The sequence below is a fragment of the Ptychodera flava genome, chromosome 9 (genome assembly GCF_041260155.1).
Source record: "Ptychodera flava strain L36383 chromosome 9, AS_Pfla_20210202, whole genome shotgun sequence".
NCBI lineage: Eukaryota > Metazoa > Hemichordata > Enteropneusta > Ptychoderidae > Ptychodera > Ptychodera flava.
Window position 1 is genome coordinate 15,770,397 of NC_091936.1, and position 20,821 is coordinate 15,791,217.

A 20,821-nucleotide genomic window follows, 5' to 3' on the forward strand; every position below is an offset into this window, starting at 1 on the left:
GTGATTGTAAAAGTACTGTCGCCGTAATTAATCCAGAATTGAGTAACCTTTGACCTTCAGCTTACTATTGCGGTAATTTTCTGAATCTATCATGTTAGTAGTATGCCTGAGGAATTAAAGTCTTTGTTTTGCGTACCCGCCCGCGTAGGTTTTTGGAGGTTGAAAAAATGCCTTTGTTTACACAAGTTGTAGGATGTACGTCGTATAAATTATGGAGGTGTAAAATATGTTTCTTCTTTGATTCTTGGAAGGGCACATATATTATGAAAACGATCAAGTAAATATAAAACTTGGGCGTGTAACATTTTCTGCGTTTTTTAACCACCTGCGTTTCTCAGTATTTGGAGTGGACTCATGGCGTGCCGGCATCCTATTTTCATACTGATCGTTGGCACGCATGCGCGATCAAGGTTTCTTTTATGAATACATTTAAACTGTAAAAAAGCATGAAACGTGAACGTTGGCGTCGAGCGTCAGATCTCAAGGTGTTTGGACTTCAAAGGTTCAAGTTATGGGAATAGAGAATAGAAAGTTGCATTTTTGAAGAGAAAATTTCAAAAGATATCTTCATATTATACAAAAAGAACACTGTCTTGTCTTCCTTCTTTATAGCTTGATATCGAGTTTTAAATGAGCATCATCGCATCATGGTACCATGGGCTACAGTGAAAATGGAACATAGCGACATCTCACAAACGTAGTTGATATTAAAAAACTTTGAAAGTGCTTTAATCAATCGGAAATAAGAAAACTATAAACGATAAAATTAAAAAATAAAAATGTCAATTTTCTAAAACGAATCATACATTTTACAAAAATAACAGCACACACTTATTCGGGTTTTGTGTGTATTGTGTTTTAAGATTTACTCAGATGAAAATGTTGAGTTTGCTTTGAGACATGACTGCCGCGACTGGCCGTTTCCACAAGAGGTCAGATCTCTGGACGGAAGTAGCCGGCGCTCCGCTGTCGTGTGTCGAGTGTCGAGTTGTACAGAGCCCCCAACGGCGACATCAGACCGACATTCGGCCTCTTACTCGTCTTTCTTTGAGGAGTTCGTCCTGGATTGCACGGACGAGGCATTGTGCGCGTTCTGACTGTCCGAGTCGACGTCGCCATTTTTCATGGGAGTTACGCCCTTGTTTTCATCTTTCTTTATCGTTGGGGTCTTCTTCCCAGGGAGCACCAAGATCAACGAGAGAGCTGCGATTTGTCCGCTGAAATACATCGAGCTGCAAGGTGCAAAAGAAATGGTATTCGAAAATGTCAATGATCTGATATAGGGCCCTATAAATGTATAACTGCAGAAACGAAATAACGTTCTGAACGACTACTTCGATTACAAAGAATGATGGACAATGCATTTAACCCTTTCACCCCCCAGTTCCCTATATACAGGTCCAACTTTACCATAGAAAACAATGGATTTGGGACAAACCATGGTGGTGAAAGGGTTAAGGCTTGAATTTTAAGGGCACGGGCTAATACTCATCTACTTGGAACATTTACACAGATACTGATACAAGAGTTTTCGATACATGTACTCCTACCTAGAGTTTTATTGACACACAGACACGGAGACACGAATTGGGCACAGCGTTCAATCTCACTCGCATGAAACAAAAAAAACATTTGCTATTATTTCAACGAATCCTTTCGAATCATGTCAGCCTTCCGGAAGGAAGTACACGCCACAGAGGGCGTTCCACTGACACAGCGCCAATGAGGTGCAATCACGTGACACGAACTAGAAGAGAGTGACGTACCTGTAGAATTTGACGATAGGCGGGTTGACCAGGAGAACGAAGGGCACCGTGATGTACTCCAACACAATACGATGCATCAGCCAGCACATAACGTCATAAAACAGTTTTCTGGGTTTCGTTTGGATGAAAAATGGACGAAAGTTGTACCGCACCTGAAAAAAGTGATATTTTTGTGAGACGTGCACGTGAGTAGCTATTTATGGAACGCGATTCGTGATTAAAGTCAGTAGATGGTAGATTTCATGAAATAAGACAGAGTCAGGAAAATAAAACACCACATACTAAGTAACAAAAACCACCAGCCGGATTACGGCTAAGCAGCTTTAATCCACTTTAAAGTGTTTTGGGACATCCTGCATCGGTGTTTAAAAGAAGCAGTGAAGAATTTCAACCAAAATTCAGAAAGGAGTAAAGTTGTTCTTTCGAGACAAAATTGGGAATCGGACTCTGAATGTGCAATTCTTATCAGGATTTCGTTGTCTGGCAAACTAGGTCAAGCTTTACACACGTATACTGGAGTCGAAGATAACAACGAAGTCAAAGACTGAAGACTATGATATTGATTTAAGCTTTTTCGTCGGTTTAATAGTATTTAGAAACGTCCAAAACTTCACTAAAATGTGGGAAGAGTGGATGGTGTCCGATTGATACAATTATAAATACAGTTATTAAAGCAGAACAATCATTAAGAAATTCCTCACACGTTTTATTTAGAGAACCGTTTCTTATTTCAAATACAAGCAGTGCTTGGTTCCGTTCGAATGAGTCTCTACTAAAATATCCGATGATAAATTCATTTCCGATTCAAATAGTACGCTCGCTACTTCAATCTTTCAAACTTTAATACCGCAACTTAAAATTCTACTGGTATTGTATATCATTGGGGTAACGAATTTTAAAAAAAGATTTAAGACGGAATTCCAAATGTAAGAATAAGCTCTTAACTGATGGACTGATTGGACACAATTTGTGTCCGGGAAGAATATTTGACAAGAATAGAAAGTTGACATCGGGAATATAATAAAGGTGACACTGGGAGAACCAAAGGTCCCTATAAATAGTAAAGTTAATCATATAATAATGGCACAGAGAGAAATTAAAATCACTTTCTTAAGGATTGTTATAGTTTTAGAAAGTGACATTGAAAAATTAATAATAGGTTTGAAACAATGGCAAGGCAACAATGTAACAAAACACCAACATTAACACCAACCGCTCGTTCCTGAGCTGAATGCCTAGTTTAATCTTTCCATTTTTCATTTTCTTCATTTATATTTCTTAGTAAATTCCCGGGGAATCATTTAAGCAATAAACCATCCCACGGACGTTCGTTCATGCCCTCGAAATTTTGATCAGTTTGCGACACACGCGCTTCCGAAATCTCAATATTTACATTTGTGTTCCTGTGGACCGTAACATCAAACAGACACGAACTTCACTATTAGCCAAAATTTCCGTAAAATGCGCCATTATGGAATAGGAAAAAAACTTTTCATTCATCAATGGTGGTACAGAAATCTGTAATCCTCTGTAAATAACATTCAAAGATTTATTTTATTTGTCCTGCCTTTGCATCGTACAATGTTGATCCACGTTAAGGAGCACTGGAAAGGATTCCCACTGCAAATGCTGTGCATCGCGAATTTCAGCGGTATTCAATTAGTTTTGGGCTTTCGACCAATCAGATCGCAGCAATCATTTCGCTGCTGCAATATACTATACTTGTATAAAATAATGCGCGTTTTTAATAAATTAATGCTCAGAGTTTTAATTCATGAAATCTCACCTTTCTTGCTGCCATTAATATGAGTAAAACGTTCACTATCGTCCAGTAGTAGCCCGGATAAAAACCGTGCCAAGCTGCGGTTAACAGAAACGTCAAGACGTCCTTATAGGCAGGTACACGATCGTAGCATACATACCGCAGCCAATGTTTAGTCGGTATGTGCCAGCTATCGATCGATTCTCTGAGACTAGTCGCTAACTAAAAGGGAAAAAAAATAAAAAACTGTAAGAAGTTTGTTTTTTCCTGCTATAAACTGACGCCAACTCTCACCATTTGATGTACTGCGCATTCAGATCTCTTGTAGTTGAAACGTCACTGATTTTTAGTTCGCAATGGCATGATTGTTATACGTTTTGGGGGTATGTGTTTTCGAGCTTGCTTCCCATGCGTGATACATTTCATGACGTGATGCTCGCTACTGACACATAACTAGACACGTGATGCTAACAAGCACGACAATGTAGAACATTCAAAAGATCTTCATATATCGGTACTACGTCAGGGTTAAAAGCCACGTTAGCACTGTCTAGCTTGGTTTAGTTGATAAGGACAAATGACTTGTCACTTTACAGCCCTCGCTAAGTTTCCTCAATATACCCAAGGATAAGAAAGGCTTCGCAGCCGCTCATTCGATCTCACTTTATGACTTCACTTTATGATGATCAATGTAATGTGGTTAGATTATTGTAGGAGATAAACGGTTCGAAAGTACATTAAGCTCCCTCAACATTTTCGACAAGAACCTGAGCTACAGACTTCTTCGTAAACACAGCGCCCTCACTTGACCCCAACAAACTAGCCAACCAACAAACCTACCTACCGCTCATTTTAGTTTGAACGACAACGCAAGACATACTGATTTTTTTGCCAAACATATCGCCATCAAACCTATCTAAAATAAGGTTAGACTGCAGGGGTAACACATTCCACTGAAATATATCTTTCTGTTACAAGAAGAAGTATGTTCTTCGTCATCAACGATATCTTCTTTCCTCAACTTTTAAGGATGCTGTTGTTTTCCGTCATTCCACTAACATTTAAGATTTAGCGCTCAGAAAATTAGCCGTGCCTGAAACTCCCCTTGCATGCCGCTCAGTTCGACAAGAGCAGACACACCGACAGTGAAGAGCAAGACCTGCGTACTAGGACGTTGAAGTTTGGTACCGCCTGACAATCATAAGGATGTGGCAATCTTATGTATGGGATAATAATTTGATATATAGAAAGACATAATTACCAGAAAAGGCACGAAGTTGATATTGGTCACGAGGTCCCATTGAGGAACACCGTTGTCATCGTAACCATTGAAACCAAACCCAGAAGCATTGCAGACAGCATCGGCTGGGCGTAATAAAAAAAACACGAAATGTAAAGACATTAAATTTCAATATTACACACTTGATAAATTTGTTACAGTAGATTCCTAAAGTACCCACGGGCATGCGAAATGATGGCGACGTGACGGTCACGGTTGTTGACGTCAACCTTTTACAGAGATAGCATTCAAATTTCGCCTTCGTATTTTTACATTAAAGTTTTCAGCATCGCTCTCAGATGTGCATGGATGGACTGCTAAATCTTTGGACCGGAAGCCAAAAATGATACTTATTCAAAGGCACAAATCGTATGAAACTTTACTGCCTCTCTGCCTGTGTAAGAAATATCAACGACTGGACCAAAATGTAGATTTTTAACAAAGTATGAATGCTTACTAGCAGTTTTGCCGATTAAAAACAAAACCAAACAAAAAATGTTGCTCATCCTGCCCGTCTGTCCACAGTATTAATGGTTTACATCCTGGGTTAAGTAGACATTGCAGTTGAAATTAACCCTTTTGTAGCATTTTTCGGGCGTAGTGATCAACTGTTAGTAAAAACTGAACCGTTTGACGGTTTCTCTATACTGACCTAATATCCAGCCGAAGAAGTACTTCATCTGAGCGCTTATTTTTGACATCATCATGTAAGATACGCGATACCACATGGGAGAATTCATGATCGACTCGTCTGAAAATGATGAAATGTTGACATAAGATAAATTAAAAATTCATACTTAAAGGGATACAGTCGTCGGAACTGCGCTCAAAGGTCGTATAGGACCCATACGACCAATGTTGCAGCTATGATGATGAGGTGCATCTAGATATCGTGGACGAAATACATTGTTTGTAAACAAGAAACTCGCACAGGCGCAGTTCCGACGACGGTTTCCCTTTAACAGAGAGAAGCGGGCAGATTAAGGTCAGTGCGCTTCTGGGACATAATTTCAGGCAATCGACATTCTTAGCCTCAGGATCCCCAGCCTTACGTGTATATCAACTTTGAAAGATGAAGCTGGGTTTTCAAACGTATAATATCCGTTCACGAAATCATAACTTTATTTTCCCTATTTTTGATACAATTCACGGCCGTCAACCGAAAACATGGATTACAGTCAGTACAAGTCGCGATTTTCAACCTGCGATTTTTGAAGTTTCTTCAGGGAAGGTATGAACAAACGATTAAACAATTTATTTTGAAGATGTCTATTGGCTAACTATAATACACGTTACTTTGGAGCAGGCACTCATACGTGTTCCAGCAGACTCAACCGAAACGAACAGGAAGCAGTGAGCAAGTTAAAATTAATATCGCTCGGAAGCTTAATAATAGTTTTTATGAATATCATATTACTTTTCTGATAAATCGTATTAATCACACAATGCGACAGAGGCATAATCAAGCATTTTCTCCGGTAAGCTACAAAAGGCGATAAGGTATGACGTGCAATAAGCTGTCATCGCGACGGTACGTGTATGATACGTCATCCGGTTTGGTGACGGCCGTAAAATTTACGTGTATTATTGTAAGTTGACCAGCTATGACATATTCTAGCAAACATCTGAAGATTCGTGTAACATTGTTGATCTTTTTCCTGAAAAAACGCTCTCAGTTGTTGATTAGGTGTCCTCCGATTTCATAAAATTCTTTAAAACTGTTACCATACGAATCACAACTTGTATCCGATGATTACCATGTTCGAAGCAATCACTGGTTTCCTTGTTCAAAACGACCGTACAGAAAATAATGTCTAGATAAATCAACATATGCTGCTGATGACAAAAAAGACAAACAAATGGAGAAGTAAACACTAAATTAAACTATCAGAAATGCGGAATCTCGGAAAACAAGAAGTGGTGATGCTGTGCACGTATGGGATTACTTTGGGGGTGTGGTAGTTTTAGTATGTTAGGGCTCTTGCCCCTTACAGAATGTGAAATCTGTGGAAAACGGAAGAGAATCTTTTGTAAGCGTTCAGTCACTTCATACTTGAAAATCAGCAAATATTGAGTGCCAAAATAGAATGGCATGCCTGGAATATTTCAGAGACGCATTCGCGATTTTCCTTCCTCTCTGCGAGAGTGAAGAATTGACGAGATTGTGAACAGTCCACATACACAGGTCAAGCGTTAAGGATCTCTGAAGTTGACCTTTTTGTTCGAAACCGTACAGTCGACGAATGCAAACACAGACTACATATACTGAAGATGATTAATTGTAACACCTGAGGGTGATCGTGACAAAATTATGATTGATCCTGCATGGAAAATATCTACATGCTGAATAGAGTTATGGAAAATTTATGACATTATTTGAACTATATTTTCATATACTTTATTTCCTTTTGCTTTATTTTTCTCAGCCTTACATCCGCACTTTATGCATTGTAGTTTTCAATGGTGAACGTTTTCACTGTAAGTTAGTGAGTTATGGCACCAAATCTTGTCAACATGATCATGCAAGGATCTCTTGGTGCACAATGAAGTACTGTGAATCGATTGTCATAGCTTATTTTTGTACTGAGTTATTTCAGTGCCAAAGTGTCTAAGTAGCAGTCATCGCGCTGAGTGAAATCAGGAAATCAGGAAAGCCAAAATTAGGCGTCGATTCCTGTAATATGTCTCCGGAAAACAGTCGAGGCCCTGTGCGAACTGTTTTATTTTTGTTGCTCAATGTGACAAAAATAGAACTGTAAACTTAACCACCTCAAAATGTTAAACATATTCCGGTCGTCGTTAAAAGGCCAGTAACTTTAACTTTGGATGATTTTCCGTGTAATGATTTTTATTGTTCGACGCCCCAAAGCATGTTGAGATGCACAGTATTCAGCTTGTCAGCGAAGCCTGTACTTGTGTAGATTGCATTACTATTGTTGACAAGTGAATTCAGGTCCGGACTATAGTATGCAAATGTTAAAATAACGTGCATTTTACGCGTGTACGCGCTGTTGACATACTTATAGTTGGTGTTTCAACAATATTTTTGTGAGAAGAACAAGAACTTGCAATTGACATTGGATACAAAAATATCGAAAAAAAATCATGAAAAGTTACCGCTACTGGCCCTTTACAAAATGGTTGGCCTGGTTACCGCAAACGTGAACCCTGTCAGTTTACATAATTCGGCTCAATTCGTCGTACTTATTGTTAGTCAGCAATGTAAGTTGGATTCCATCGAAATACCAGAAGATAGGAAATTTATGAGAGAAATAACACAGCTCAATTTAATCATAGACCCTAAAAAATATATTTTTAGGGTCTATGATTAAAACGTTATCATGAAATATTTAATTATATATATATATATATATATATATATATATATATATATATATATATATATATATATATATATATATATATATATATTTGTGTGTATTGCGTTTACCTAGATTTCCTTCGACGGGGTAGGATTTTCCAAAGGACAGCATCACCACTGATATAATTGCCACAAGGCCGAGCTTACCGAGAACAGCGAACTGAAATGTACACGATTCGGAAGAAAAAATCAGTTATGTTTGTGAACGCACCGTAAAAGTGTCACGCACGACAAAAGTGTAACAACAATGACGCCGCGTACAATGAAATTCCTGAATAAAAGTTGCGCAGAAATGTGACTCTTGAAATATTTCAGTGGCAGATTTTTTAAGTCAAGCAAAGATCTCTGAACGATAAAAATCATAATATTAAACAAAACAAGTGAATGTGACATATGTGTTTTCTTCAAGGTAGTATGCACATCGGCGGTGAAAGACTTCAAGTTTGCTCAAACTTTCCTAAAGATTAGTTTTAACAACGCTTTAATTTATCAATGCTCTTCCATCGAGAATATAAATCAGGGGTCACCGGGAAACAAATAACCTTTTTAGCGATACCTGAAATTCAAATGGCAGCCATTCTAAGTGAATTCTATGCGAAAACATTAAATTTTTCGATTTTCACGAAAAACGACAAAATTTTTTTTTATTCCAAGCGCTTCCAAATGAAGCCCACACAGGTATTAGCCTATTAGATCAGAAAAGTATTGTGAAAAAAATTGAGAGTCCGAATATCTAAGTTAACAGAAATCATCCATGCACAATCCGAACGTTAGGAAGCATAAACATCTATTGTATAGTAGCAGAAGGGTCTTGTCAACTATCTTTCACACCTCATGTATCCATTATCTACAAGTATCCGCTGCAAATTCCACATATGGACTGTAGTTGGACTGACCATTGACCCTCGAGAAATTTTCTCGAGGGTCAATGGACTGACCCACTTGATATTCACGACTATAGAAATCTATGTCCATCTGAGTGTTCTCAATTAACATAAACGGATTTTCGTCTGAACTGTAACAGCTGAACTTACCATGACAGGCGGCTCTTTATGAACTATAACTTCGCCATCCTTCGTTGTTTTCTTGTAAGGTATCAAATGCCTGCCTTCTACGAAATCTATATACTGATTGTAAAACGAGAAAGGGCCTACCGCCAAGGCTTGGAAGTGGAATATATAACTATAAAACTCAAGCACAGTTGGAATACGCCTGTGAAGAAACGAAAAGCACAAATTCCATGAACAAGGACGCTAAAATCCGCATAAACATACATTTATATGTGATATCGCAAATGAGTAACATTGTGATTTTTCAGAGGGTGATTTAAAACGATCAATCATGAAGCTTATTACTGACATAAATGGTCCAATATGAAATACCATTGTTCCCACATGTATGTATATACCAAAGCATGCGTACGTATACCTACCTCGGTTATAGTTGGCGTACGACGGTACGATGCGCGCGATGGAGTTCAAAAAAGTGAAGCAAAAGCAAAATTAGACTTTTGGCATGCACAATCAACATGTTTACTGACATCACATTTTTGCATACTCAGACTGCCATGCATATACATATGTTATGTACCTGCTGTTTATCAAATACATACATGTAAATTCGAAGACATGGTGACGGTCTGTCTAATTCCTGTACGTAGTGTATGCATGTATGTAGTCATGTGTATATGTGCCAATTCATATGTAGTTATCGATTCATTTACGTTCACACCTGTGCATTTTACTATGTATGAATGAATGTATGTACTAAATGTACGTATTCATGAAAACATGGTTTCTTATATGTGTTGATCGTTTATGAGTAAACCCTCATTTGGCATGTCACGTTCAAATATATATTCAATGTTGTGAGTAGAAAGGGTTACATGATAGTGTTCATTATTTTCCCTAACATTGACAACTTTTACCTACGAATAAGGATGGAAAACACGGACCATTGACATTCGTCACAGACCTTAAAGCCTGGAAATATGTTTATTATGCTGTTCTTTCGATATGGTAACAAATTAATGAGTCCTTCAGAGCGGCAATGGTGGAAAAAAAACTATATTTTGCCTACCTGGTTGCAAACGCTTTTTGTCTTTTGTTGAGTGTGGAAGGATCCTTTGTGAGACCTGTCGATGACAGAAAAAATGCTTCGTAATCTCCAAGTCACATTAAATATGACGTTATAATTAATCTTAGTGTCTAACTCGGTGAATAAACCGTTGAGTTCATGACATCAAATTACAAAGTAATCAGATGTCATCTTCCGAATCTAACTCATCTGTTGGGAAAATATGACTATGCTCGAGCTAGTCAGTGAACAATTTGTCTCGATCGTTCAAATATTTTTGGGTTTTGTCACTGCAGACATTTAGCATCCTACAAAATTCAAAATGTCGAAATACCATTAATGATTAAGGAGGCAATAGATGTAACTTTTTTGATAACATTTTCACTATTTTTGCTCAAGAATTAAACCGGCTACATTTTTCATCCAAAGTTGTAATGTGTTCAAATACGCAGAATTGGCTTGTCAGACACTAGCAAACTTTACAACGTAAAATGCTATTGTTGGCGAGTTAATTCTTGTCTGGGAATTAAATTCACTTGTCAACAACAGCGTCGAACGGTATATGCATTTAGGCGTAATGGGCATGTAGAATACAACGCACTTCCATATGATTTCGGGAGTAGAACAAGGAAATATTCACTTACTATAGACAGAATGGCATAAATCGCAACCACTTGAAAAAAAATCTTTATATGAAATTAGCGAATAAAAAACTGAGTAACTTTGGAAAACATAGTGTGCATGCTGAGCTAAATCCGAAAAAATGTTCAACTTTGGAAAGCGAAAGTTCACGCATGTCAGAACTCTGACCACGCCCCTCCTAGGATCTAATAGTCCATCTCTTAGTGAATGAAAAGTTAAAATTAAAAACGGCACATATGGATTGCTGCAATATATCTTGATCTTGAAACGTGTATATCACTAATCATACTGACCCCCTCCATGAAGCTGGCTTTGAAACCTTCAAGATGATGCTTGCAAGGGATGACCAGATCGGGCTGCAAGCTTACAAGTTACTCAAAAATAGCATCAATGCTCATGTTCAACTTGGCTGTGGTGTCACAATCAATTCAGTTTTGAATACCGAACTTGATCAACGACCAATTTATTCACACCATATGCTTGCCAAAGCACAGTGTCTAATAGATTTACTGTCTGGCTAAACATGAACCATGACGTTGGTTCAGAATCATGCGGATGGCGACCTACGGAATATATTTTCAAAAGTCCACTGACAAGTGATACATAGAGGCTTCTGGCATGCGTACGCTACGCGGATAGGGAAACATGTATGACATTAATGCAATGAAGCATTGTATCTTTTTCACTGAAGGGACACACTGGGAGTCAGTGGCTCTCAGGTATCGTGACGTCACGTTTCCTACACGAAGAACAAACTACATCTGAACCCTGGTGCTCCACCTTCTAGACATTAAAATCACGCACAGTCGTTCCATTCATAAAACTTACCGTCGTGCAATCCAAACGCTAAACTCGTGACCTTTTCGGTCACAATCATCATCGGACTGCGAAAAAAAGAAAGACATATACGGGCACGATCACTGAAGGGTACAATAACGCCAAGAAAAGGATAGCACACAAGGCACTTGTCACAGTGGATACGTGGGTGTTTTAGGCACATAAGGCACGTGGGCCTGTCTACAATCAAATGAATAACGTGCTAAGTAAAGTCGAAATCAGGTCCACCGACCCGAAAACATTGGGCGTGGTCATCATAACGAAATCAGCGCAAGCATGTTACTTGAGAATCCACGAAAAAACAAAGAAATTAATTCCTGTTTTTCAAAATCAGCAGACTGGTTGCACTGCTTACTTACCCGACGTGATCGATATCCTCTGAAAAATTTCGGAGTACTTGGCGTATGTGTTCCACTGACAGATAAGTCATTGAAAATAGGAAGACAGCTGTGTGAATATACTTCGGGTTGAGGAATTTTATCATTAAATATGATACTGTTGACTGGACAACCAAATGAAACATAGACCTGAAGGAGAAAACAAATACTAGTCGAGGTACAGCTCATTTGTACGAGTTCAAATTTCTGTCAAAATATGTTTCTTGAATATTTGCACTACTGTAACTAGTACTACCGGATATGACGACAAAAGAATGTAAGCTTGTCTGTTTCATCTTGGAAAGGGTACCTATAATTTGGCAAAAAGCTTGGTAGTATCATTATATATAAAAAATAGGTTAAACTTGTTCTTGGGGTTTCGATAAAAGATAAACATTAAACAGTCAAAATCGCAATTTTTCACACTTTGACCCTTGTTGGTTCATGAGGTGAAAAGCAACGTTTTGTCGTCCTCGGTAAACGTCGAATTCAACCAACAATGTCCAACGCCTTCTCGTGGTCACGTGCAGATACTTAAAGGACGTAACCAAACTAATTTAAAATTTGAAGTTGTGGCTCACCGAATGGTACATTTATATAAAATAGATTCTAACATTAAGATTATAAGACACAAATTGTGTAAGTCTTGATAACTTCATGCATTTTGATTTCTATATTCTTGAATGCAAAATGGTGAATTCGCGCTTTATTAGTCGAAATGTTGAAACGATTTAGAGGATATTAAAATAAAGTGGGTCGAAACGTTCATTTTTTATAGCCTATAATTCAATACTTACAGAACATAATTAATTTTGGATTTGACTTAATTATCTTTCCTTTCTATTACATTCCGGTTAAACATTTTTATAATAAGCCTATGGGGGCATGAACTTAAAATCTGTCCTGACCATGCTATATGTTATCATGTTCTCACACTGTGGGGGCTCAATTGAAGCTAACGGAGTAACTAAAATTTTGACAGACTCATTTAGAATGAAAAGTCAATTTTCCCCGTGTAGATTCAACATAGGAATGGCTGACACTCTAAATTTCAAGTGTCAGTAAGTATTTGATAATTTACTTCTCTTGTACCAAACTTTTCAAGGGGACCCCTGGATTTTATCCTGCATTTCGAAAGGCAATCGTTGAAAGTTTCCCCAAGGTAGATTTGCGAAGAAGTCTGTCTTTCATTTCCAAGGCGCGAACTACCGTAGACCATGAACTATGTACGTCACTGATTCGCGGTTGTAAATATGTTAAAGTTTTAATCTCTATGAAACACTCATCATTTTAGTATCCTGTCAAACAACGGCTTTACGAATGTACTTACCACGAAAAAGAGTAAAATCCGATGTAAAGACCGACCAATGTGGCCACGAGATGTCTGGTGGTAACGCTGACTCGATGTGGATGTAGAACGGTTTTGTAAAATATCGCCGTCACAAGTGACAAGGCTTGGAAGAAAAGATACGTTACCTGAGAGAGAGAGAGAGAGAGAGAGAGAGAGAGAGAGAGAGAGAGAGAGAGAGAGAAGTTAAAAATTCACAGCACTACAAACGAACTTTTCAAATATTTCAACACATATGAAGATTGGAATGGATTTATTTCTCGAAAACGAAGCAAATTATTGTACAGTGTTCTCAAAACAATGAAAGACATTGCACAATCAAATGGTATGGAGCGCAATTTAATATGTGGAGATCACATCAGATGGAAACGAGTGTTAATAACAGTCATAGATATTGTACGTATCATGTATTACAATTTTATACCAGAACACCAAAACAAACACCTTAAGGTAGTATGCGCCTCGAAGTTGAAAGACTTGCATTTTTGTATATATACTTTGCTATAATATATTTATTTTTCACAAAAATATGCCGGTGAAAACTGTATTTACTCCATATAAGTTTCAAAATAAGTCCTCATAAGTGATGGACGCAGAAAGGTAGTGCAAAAGTTTGAAAGTCTGAATATCTTTCCCCTGAGACCGCTAGCTGAAGTTGCTTGTTAGCGAGAGATGCACCATCGTCTCGGTTTCTGCAACAGGGCTAATATTTGCCCTGCTGGTAGTTACAACGATGGGAAATGACGTATTTGCCCGTTCAATAATAACTTCACCCTATGACATCATGACAGGTTGAATGCATTTCTTTCATGACCAACTACCCACGTTTTGTTTTAGGGAATTATGATGAACTGTAACTGCTGTGGTATAGCTCATGTGGGAATATAACAAAGTATACAGGACCGTGAGGTAGTGCCATACCAACATTCAGGGGAGAAAATTTTTGACAGTGGGCACCCTAACATACGTAGAGGGAGGGAAAAACCGTAGTTGACTGAAGTTGGGGAAGAGCTGAGGGGAGCAATGTTCCAAGGCATACTGCTAGCTGCTCGCATGGTTTTGTGTTGATTTGGGTTGCCTAGTGGGTATCTAGAGGGCAATGGGGAACCTCAGTAGTGGGGAGAGGGCATTGGGGAGCTTGAATTGTTGTGGGGAGTCGGGAGCGGGCAGACTATAGATACTGGACGGCAGTGGGCATCAAAATTCAGTTGGAGGGCACAATTTCAGCATATGCCAGTGGGAGGGCAGTTACGAACAGCTCTACTTTCCCCTCTAAATTTTAGGTCAAGGTCAAAAACACGTAAAATTGGTATATTAGCCTTAAAAACATGTTTTGTGATGATTTTGCGAAATTGATGAAATTTACCAGTTGGCGGCACCTGAACATTTCATGGTAAGTTTGGAGGAAACCATCGGTAAAATACGTGGACACTGCGTTGAAAAATGACGGTGTTGATTTTCTACCTGGTCCGTTGATCGACAGACCGCAAGTGAACTATTTTGGACACGTGTGGCGAACAAAAGTCTGCCTTTAAATCCACCCTTTTGTTTAAAGATTTGGAACAGTGCGTTGACCCACAGTCTCTATCCCTCCACACACGGGACTGTGGTTGACCTGACCTCTTCGGGTGTCTTTTCATCACGTGACTAATCTGATCGATGAACAAGGTGGTGAGCGCACAGTTAAGTCCTTTATAAAAACTGAAGATTGAGTATATCGAACAGCGACCACGTGCGCTTCGACCAGAATCATCGTGGGGCACAGATATGGTTGGCTCTGCTTCTTTCGACGTCAGTAGCCATACACAGTGATTAGCACAATGCAGCAACCATGTTTGTCAATGAGCGCATTATCTTCCCCTTTCATAGATGACAATGAAATACAGCCACGGTACCGTTATGTAACTTCTCCATTCACAACAGCGAGAAATACTGAAACGTGTCCGCGGCCGATCTTCAGCGCGGGGGCGGTCGAGGGGAGGTGTTAGCATTGTTTATCTTTGTTACAGCCATTTGCTCTCCATCTTATGTGCTATAGCGACCATAGTGACTGAGCGTAAAGTCAATATGAAAAAGTCTTGAATTGTAACATGGGTATGTGAAAACCCTAGAAATATAGCCATGCAGGTGTTCAGAACTTTTGTATACGAACGCCACTATTCTGGGGACAACGTTACATCGTACGTATCGATCAAATGAACATGTTATCAAATCGTGTGGATCATGCAATGCACTTTTGAAAAAAGATCTATCCGGCAGCAATCGGTGAGAGAAAAAAAGGAGAAATAAGTTTGGAGTTCTGAAAAAAATAGATTATTTTTTTGGAGGCAAGTACATCGTCTTATTGTGGCACTCCGCTATGTTTCAGTAACCCGTCTTGAGAACTCAACTTGTTCTCGCGGAACATCCAAGCACTAGAAAACAAATATCGCTTGTCAGCGGGGTCTTTTTTTTTTTTAAATTAAGAAAAATTACACGGCCTTGTCTTCTCTCAAATATTTTGATGTTGTGCACTGTCATTTGCGTTGACAAAATCTTTCTGGCAGATACTGTGTAAGGGTGAATACAAAGGATGTCCGTGGTGGGGGTGAATTGTCCAATCAACTGTGTTGAAACAACTGACATTCGATAAGTGAACTCCAAAAAATAGTATAGGCGATGTGGTTATTTGAAAAAAACACATACTCCCGATCAAAGTCCAATGCTAGCGTTTGGTTGGTAACAGTCACGTATCAATATTATGGTTACTATGGTTACAAGTGCCCTATACGTCGAACACGGTGGACAGACAATACATATATCACATAAAGCAAACAACACCATTGGCTGACGTTGTAAGCCGTATGACTCTTTGTTTTCAAAAAGTTTAATTCGAAACCAAGCTGCATAACTGTAAATATCAGTACTGCATATAAATCTCAGTCGTACAATTGTTTTTCGCATAAAGGGCTTGAACACATTACCATGTAGCATAATGTATTAAACACACACTAAGAATAGCATACTATACATGACAAAGCCCACGCTGAATCAATGCAGACTTATTGTCCTTGAGGGCAGCTACAGTCATCAAGGTCATGTGCCATTTATTAAGCTCCGCAAAATTACGCTCAAAGGTTAAAATAACCTACCTCATAGAACGTAAAACCTGTATTTTCAGATACTAGCGTGAGTATCGACGACAAGCCAGGCGCCATTTTTGATATTGAAATCCGTCTACTTCTCCTGTTTGGAAACGTTCACCTGGTAAGGAGAATCAGAAAAGTTGTTTACCGGACATGCGCTGTGGCCACGTAGGTCACATTGATGGGAGAAGTGTGTAAAATTCTTTTCTAACTCCATGTCGCATTGCATTGGAATACAAATTCTGGCCCCATTGGTACATGTGTGATTGACAAGCACTTACTTATCGACCGCTGGCAGAAACAAGGTTAAGTCGCCCTTCAAGCACCGACCAGGCTTTCAGGAGACGCCCAAATTGTCCTACAATAACGACAGACGATTCGGTTTACGCTGTCTGTTGCACAGTCCCTGCACACACTGTGATCTGCGCGAGCAGAACCTAACTCGAACGTGTGCACCTACCAGATTTTTTCTGTGATGATATTTTAAGAACAAGACCGGGCAAGAGCTAAGGTGCTGTTTGGAAGTCGACCGCTCCGCCTTATCCTTGACCGCAAACATGAATTGAAGATCCCGGTTACATGTCAGGACAAGTTGTAGCTACCTATAATAAGCTATTGTGCATTTTACTGGCGTTATTTCTTTATGCCGTTTCATTTAATGTTGTTGTTTGCAAGTCAGTATTTGCTGTACTTTAAGGTAGACAAAAGCAGGGAGCAAGAATTTTTTCAAGATTTTTGAAAAGTGCACAACTCGTATTCAGAAAAGCTTGCAGTTGATTTGAGGAGAACTGGAGACGAAAAACCGTTTCGACCTTATGCGTGTGCCATATTTCGAATCTAATTTGTGTTTAATTATAACCATTTGACTATATTAAAAGCATTAAATTTTTTTAATCTTTGATTTGTTGGACTGATTTGGTGTTAAGTCAGTTAAGCATTGGTGTGTTCGGGCTTTACACCCCGAATTCAAACATGGCAGTACATTGGATGGAGAGGGGGAAACTTTTCTACCTAAGTTAGGAGAGCGATGCGTGCATGCATAGTTGTCCAATCCATTTTTGAAACACGGTAATGAATATCCGTCAGGACTTCTGGGGCTTTTGTCATGACTTCGATAAAAAAACAACAAACAAAAAAAACCGTTTAACATGCTCTACTCCTACAGTGGGTGCAGAGGGGTTTTTGTCACAAGCAGTGGAGCGACACTCTGAAACTGTGATTAAAATTTGGCCCTGCTGCGCGTGCAGGTTACAAAGAAACATGGAGGTTGAGGACACAACAGCAAACGCAATTTTTCGCATTTCGTTCAGATCACCTCACTACGGAACATTTCAATTAATGCGCCTTTTCGCTTACGGTTTAAATTACCCCCACTATTGGGTCGGGGAAGCCCTGCACAGTACCATCCCGAGGAAGCCCTACGACAGAAATATTTTACCATGACATCGGATCTGAATGATGCACTGTTGTTGAAAAGGATTTCCTTTTCCTTTCCGATTGTAAAAACAAGGCAGAACAACGGTATAGGCCTGCTCTAAATTCCGTTACAATGGTCTTGTCTTTCATAAGACAGACAACTAAATTCTGAACAATACGAATAAAGAGGCTAACACAAAACGCCGTTGTTTCGTTTCACACTTCCCTTTTTTGTCACAAAAATGTTCAGTTTGGCGCCAGAATTGACCAGAATTAAAAACAGCCTCAACAGCTTTGAAGAATGACTCATAAGTCATCAAAATAGTAATATAAGACTGATTATGAGTATAAAGTCTTGACGTAGATATCTATATTATATTTTCGTGGCAATTGAAATTAAAAAACCGCAAAAATATTTTCCGACGTCAAAGGGCTTATGATTTGGGTCACGGCAATTACAGACGACAGCAAACCCCTAAATCATGTCAACAGACTATAAATCACTGTCCGGTCTCATGAAAAATACGGTTCGAGCCGGGTGTATCAACTGATGGAAGGGGTCTCCCTGGCCTGAATGCGATGCTCGATACTTCAAGCCCTCTCCCAGACACAGCCAAAGCAGCGAGCCTTAACATCGTATCACACCATTATATGACGTGTAGCCAAGGAATGTGAAAGGCAGGTTGACCTATAACCCCTACCCGCATAGCCAGTCACAACATCATATGTCTGTGTATAGCACTGCCGAAGGACTTTAGATAGCTGTGTACATCAAAATAGCGCTTACTATCGAACCTCTGAAAGACATTTCCCCAGTCTTATGTGATCGTTATGAACGGCGCATGCTTCTGAAGCTACAGGAGTATGGTGAAATCTGTATTTGAGACGTTGTTTTGTTGGCTAGCTTGAGCACGTAGGAACGGTGCTCATTCAAAGCTCACCGCGTTTGAATGAAGTTGACGAAGTCAATAGACTTCGGATCGCCCCATTAAATAACGCCCGGGCTGTGAATATAGGTTGAATTCTTCACGTCACTGCGAATGATAGACAGTCATGCTCTTATCAAAATGGCGGAATCGTACTTGAAACTTCTCACCGTCGTCTAGGTGTGCGACGGGAACTAACAGGGCGAAATTCTTCCAGATCAACAGCACAGATCTCCGAGCGAGTTGGTTGACAACCAAGTGCAAATACATGAGAACAGTGAAGGCTGGCAAATGTAGTAGCTCTTGCGCTCCGAGTGTGCTGTTCACGCCAACGCCTAGCTAGAATAGCCATAGCTGACGTTCAGTATACGACAATGTAGTTAGGACTATACGAAGAATGTAATATGCCTTGCTTCGATATTGGGCTGTGCTCTGAAGCAAAACACTTGGCACACACACGCGCGTGCCTCGAAACCATAGCCTGGCTTCCATATGACAAGTGCTCATCGCTCCTAATGTATTACAGACCCGCTGGGTAATCCACTCATGTACTCCTCAACGGACGCCTGACAGGCCCTTCAAGACAGTCGTTTAAATCAGATTTGGATAAGACACAGAATCTTACCATGTGCCGGAGTTATTGTTCACTATGTCGGTCCAACTGTCGGCATATGCTCAGGCCTGAGCTTATGGGTGTACTGTATCGCGACCAGGAAGTGAAAACAGCTCGCCCAAGTCTATGGCGTTCTTGTGACCTTCTTTGAATATTACTAAACTGGCGAGGTCATTCCATGTTGGTGACCTAGCAGACGATCTGAATTGTATCGTGTATCCTTCGTCGTCAACGCAAGGGTCACGCCTCTTCCCTTTCATATTCAAATGTAGTCAGCTTTAATATATTGACTCCACACAGGCAGGGTTGTGTACACAGCACATTTCCCTCCTCGTACACCAACCCACGGTCACTCACACAAAACAAAGAAGAGACGTAGACCCTACAAGACAGTTTGACATATTCAAGAAAGACTCAGTTACGTCAAAAATTGAGTATACACGGCCCTCCCAGTTTTGTTTGGCTTCTTCTCTGACGGAGTGGTCAGTTTAGGTCAGCAGGGGTGCGCGATTGGCTTGTGCGTTTGGCCATGGATGTAAAAAATAGATATTTTACATCCATGGTTTGGCTAATTGTAGTCATGCCTAGTAGAAAAATATATTTTTGGGAAGCTGTTTTGTTCGTGATTTCCGTTCTTATGATTCCACAGCGCAATATTGACAGTAAATACTCGGCGAAATTTCCACTGATCAACCGGTACGGTATATGTGGGAGAGGGCTGAGCAGAGATCGGATGATCGGAATAACGCGACAGTATAGGCCTAATGATTGACATAATGTAAACGATTAAAAAGTGCGCACGGAATTTTCGTACGTACGCAAGTATGTATGTATATATATACGTGTTTAACTGGTTTTTGAATGTATTCCAATTGGGCGTGATCATTTTAGAGATTGTAGTTCAGATAAATGGGCAGATAAGCTGGATAGGTCTCAAATAATGTAGGTCGGTAGATAAAAGGGCATTTCAACAGAAATACTGACAGCTGGATAATACCTACCTACCTACCTACCTACCTACCTACCTACCTACCTGCATGCATGCATGCATACATACATACATACATACATACGTACGTACGTACATACATATATACATACATACATACATAATTCTAGATCCGATACCTTGAAGTCATATGAATGAAGTTGCAAATCAAATTATTAAGATTGTAGTCTGAGCAGAATGAGAATATCATGTTGTACAATACAAAGGGTAATATACGGTGGTCTACGGTAAGGCTGCTTTTCGGGTGCGAAAGAACTGAGGAT

The 20,821-nt window shown here is 39.5% G+C and overlaps 1 protein-coding gene across 4 annotated transcripts; it reads right to left on the reverse strand.

Annotated features, from left to right (window-relative positions):
- Positions 1 to 701: 701 nt before the first annotated feature.
- LOC139140134 (lysophospholipid acyltransferase 2-like) lies at positions 702 to 19,793 on the reverse strand. Of its 4 annotated transcripts, none has more exons than XM_070709177.1 (13): positions 19,562 to 19,793; positions 16,601 to 16,712; positions 13,452 to 13,597; positions 12,104 to 12,271; positions 11,736 to 11,791; positions 10,269 to 10,323; positions 9,224 to 9,401; positions 8,259 to 8,349; positions 5,460 to 5,558; positions 4,790 to 4,893; positions 3,553 to 3,750; positions 1,767 to 1,918; positions 702 to 1,232 (listed from the first exon to the last, which is right to left on the reverse strand). In XM_070709177.1, exons 2-13 carry the CDS (start codon positions 16,664 to 16,666, stop codon positions 1,034 to 1,036), a joined length of 1,512 nt encoding a protein of 503 aa, XP_070565278.1. In that variant the 5' UTR covers positions 16,667 to 16,712; positions 19,562 to 19,793; the 3' UTR covers positions 702 to 1,033. The 4 variants fall into 4 exon arrangements, with proteins under 4 accessions (XP_070565278.1, XP_070565280.1, XP_070565279.1 ...); XM_070709179.1 differs by lacking the exon at positions 19,562 to 19,793 and adding an exon at positions 17,055 to 17,153; XM_070709178.1 differs by lacking the exon at positions 19,562 to 19,793 and adding an exon at positions 16,876 to 17,114.
- Between the last annotated feature and the right edge of the window lie 1,028 nt (positions 19,794 to 20,821).

Coding starts and splice junctions, on each gene's coding strand:
- LOC139140134 (XM_070709177.1), bottom strand. CDS start 16,666: ATGGCGCCTGGCTTGTCGTCGATACTCACGCTAGTATCTGAAAATACA. Junction 3,751..4,789: donor TCAACTTCGTGCCTTTTCTG/GTAATTATGTCT, acceptor TTTCCCTTTTAG/TTAGCGACTAGTCTCAGAGA. Junction 1,233..1,766: donor CCTATCGTCAAATTCTACAG/GTACGTCACTCT, acceptor TGCACCTTGCAG/CTCGATGTATTTCAGCGGAC.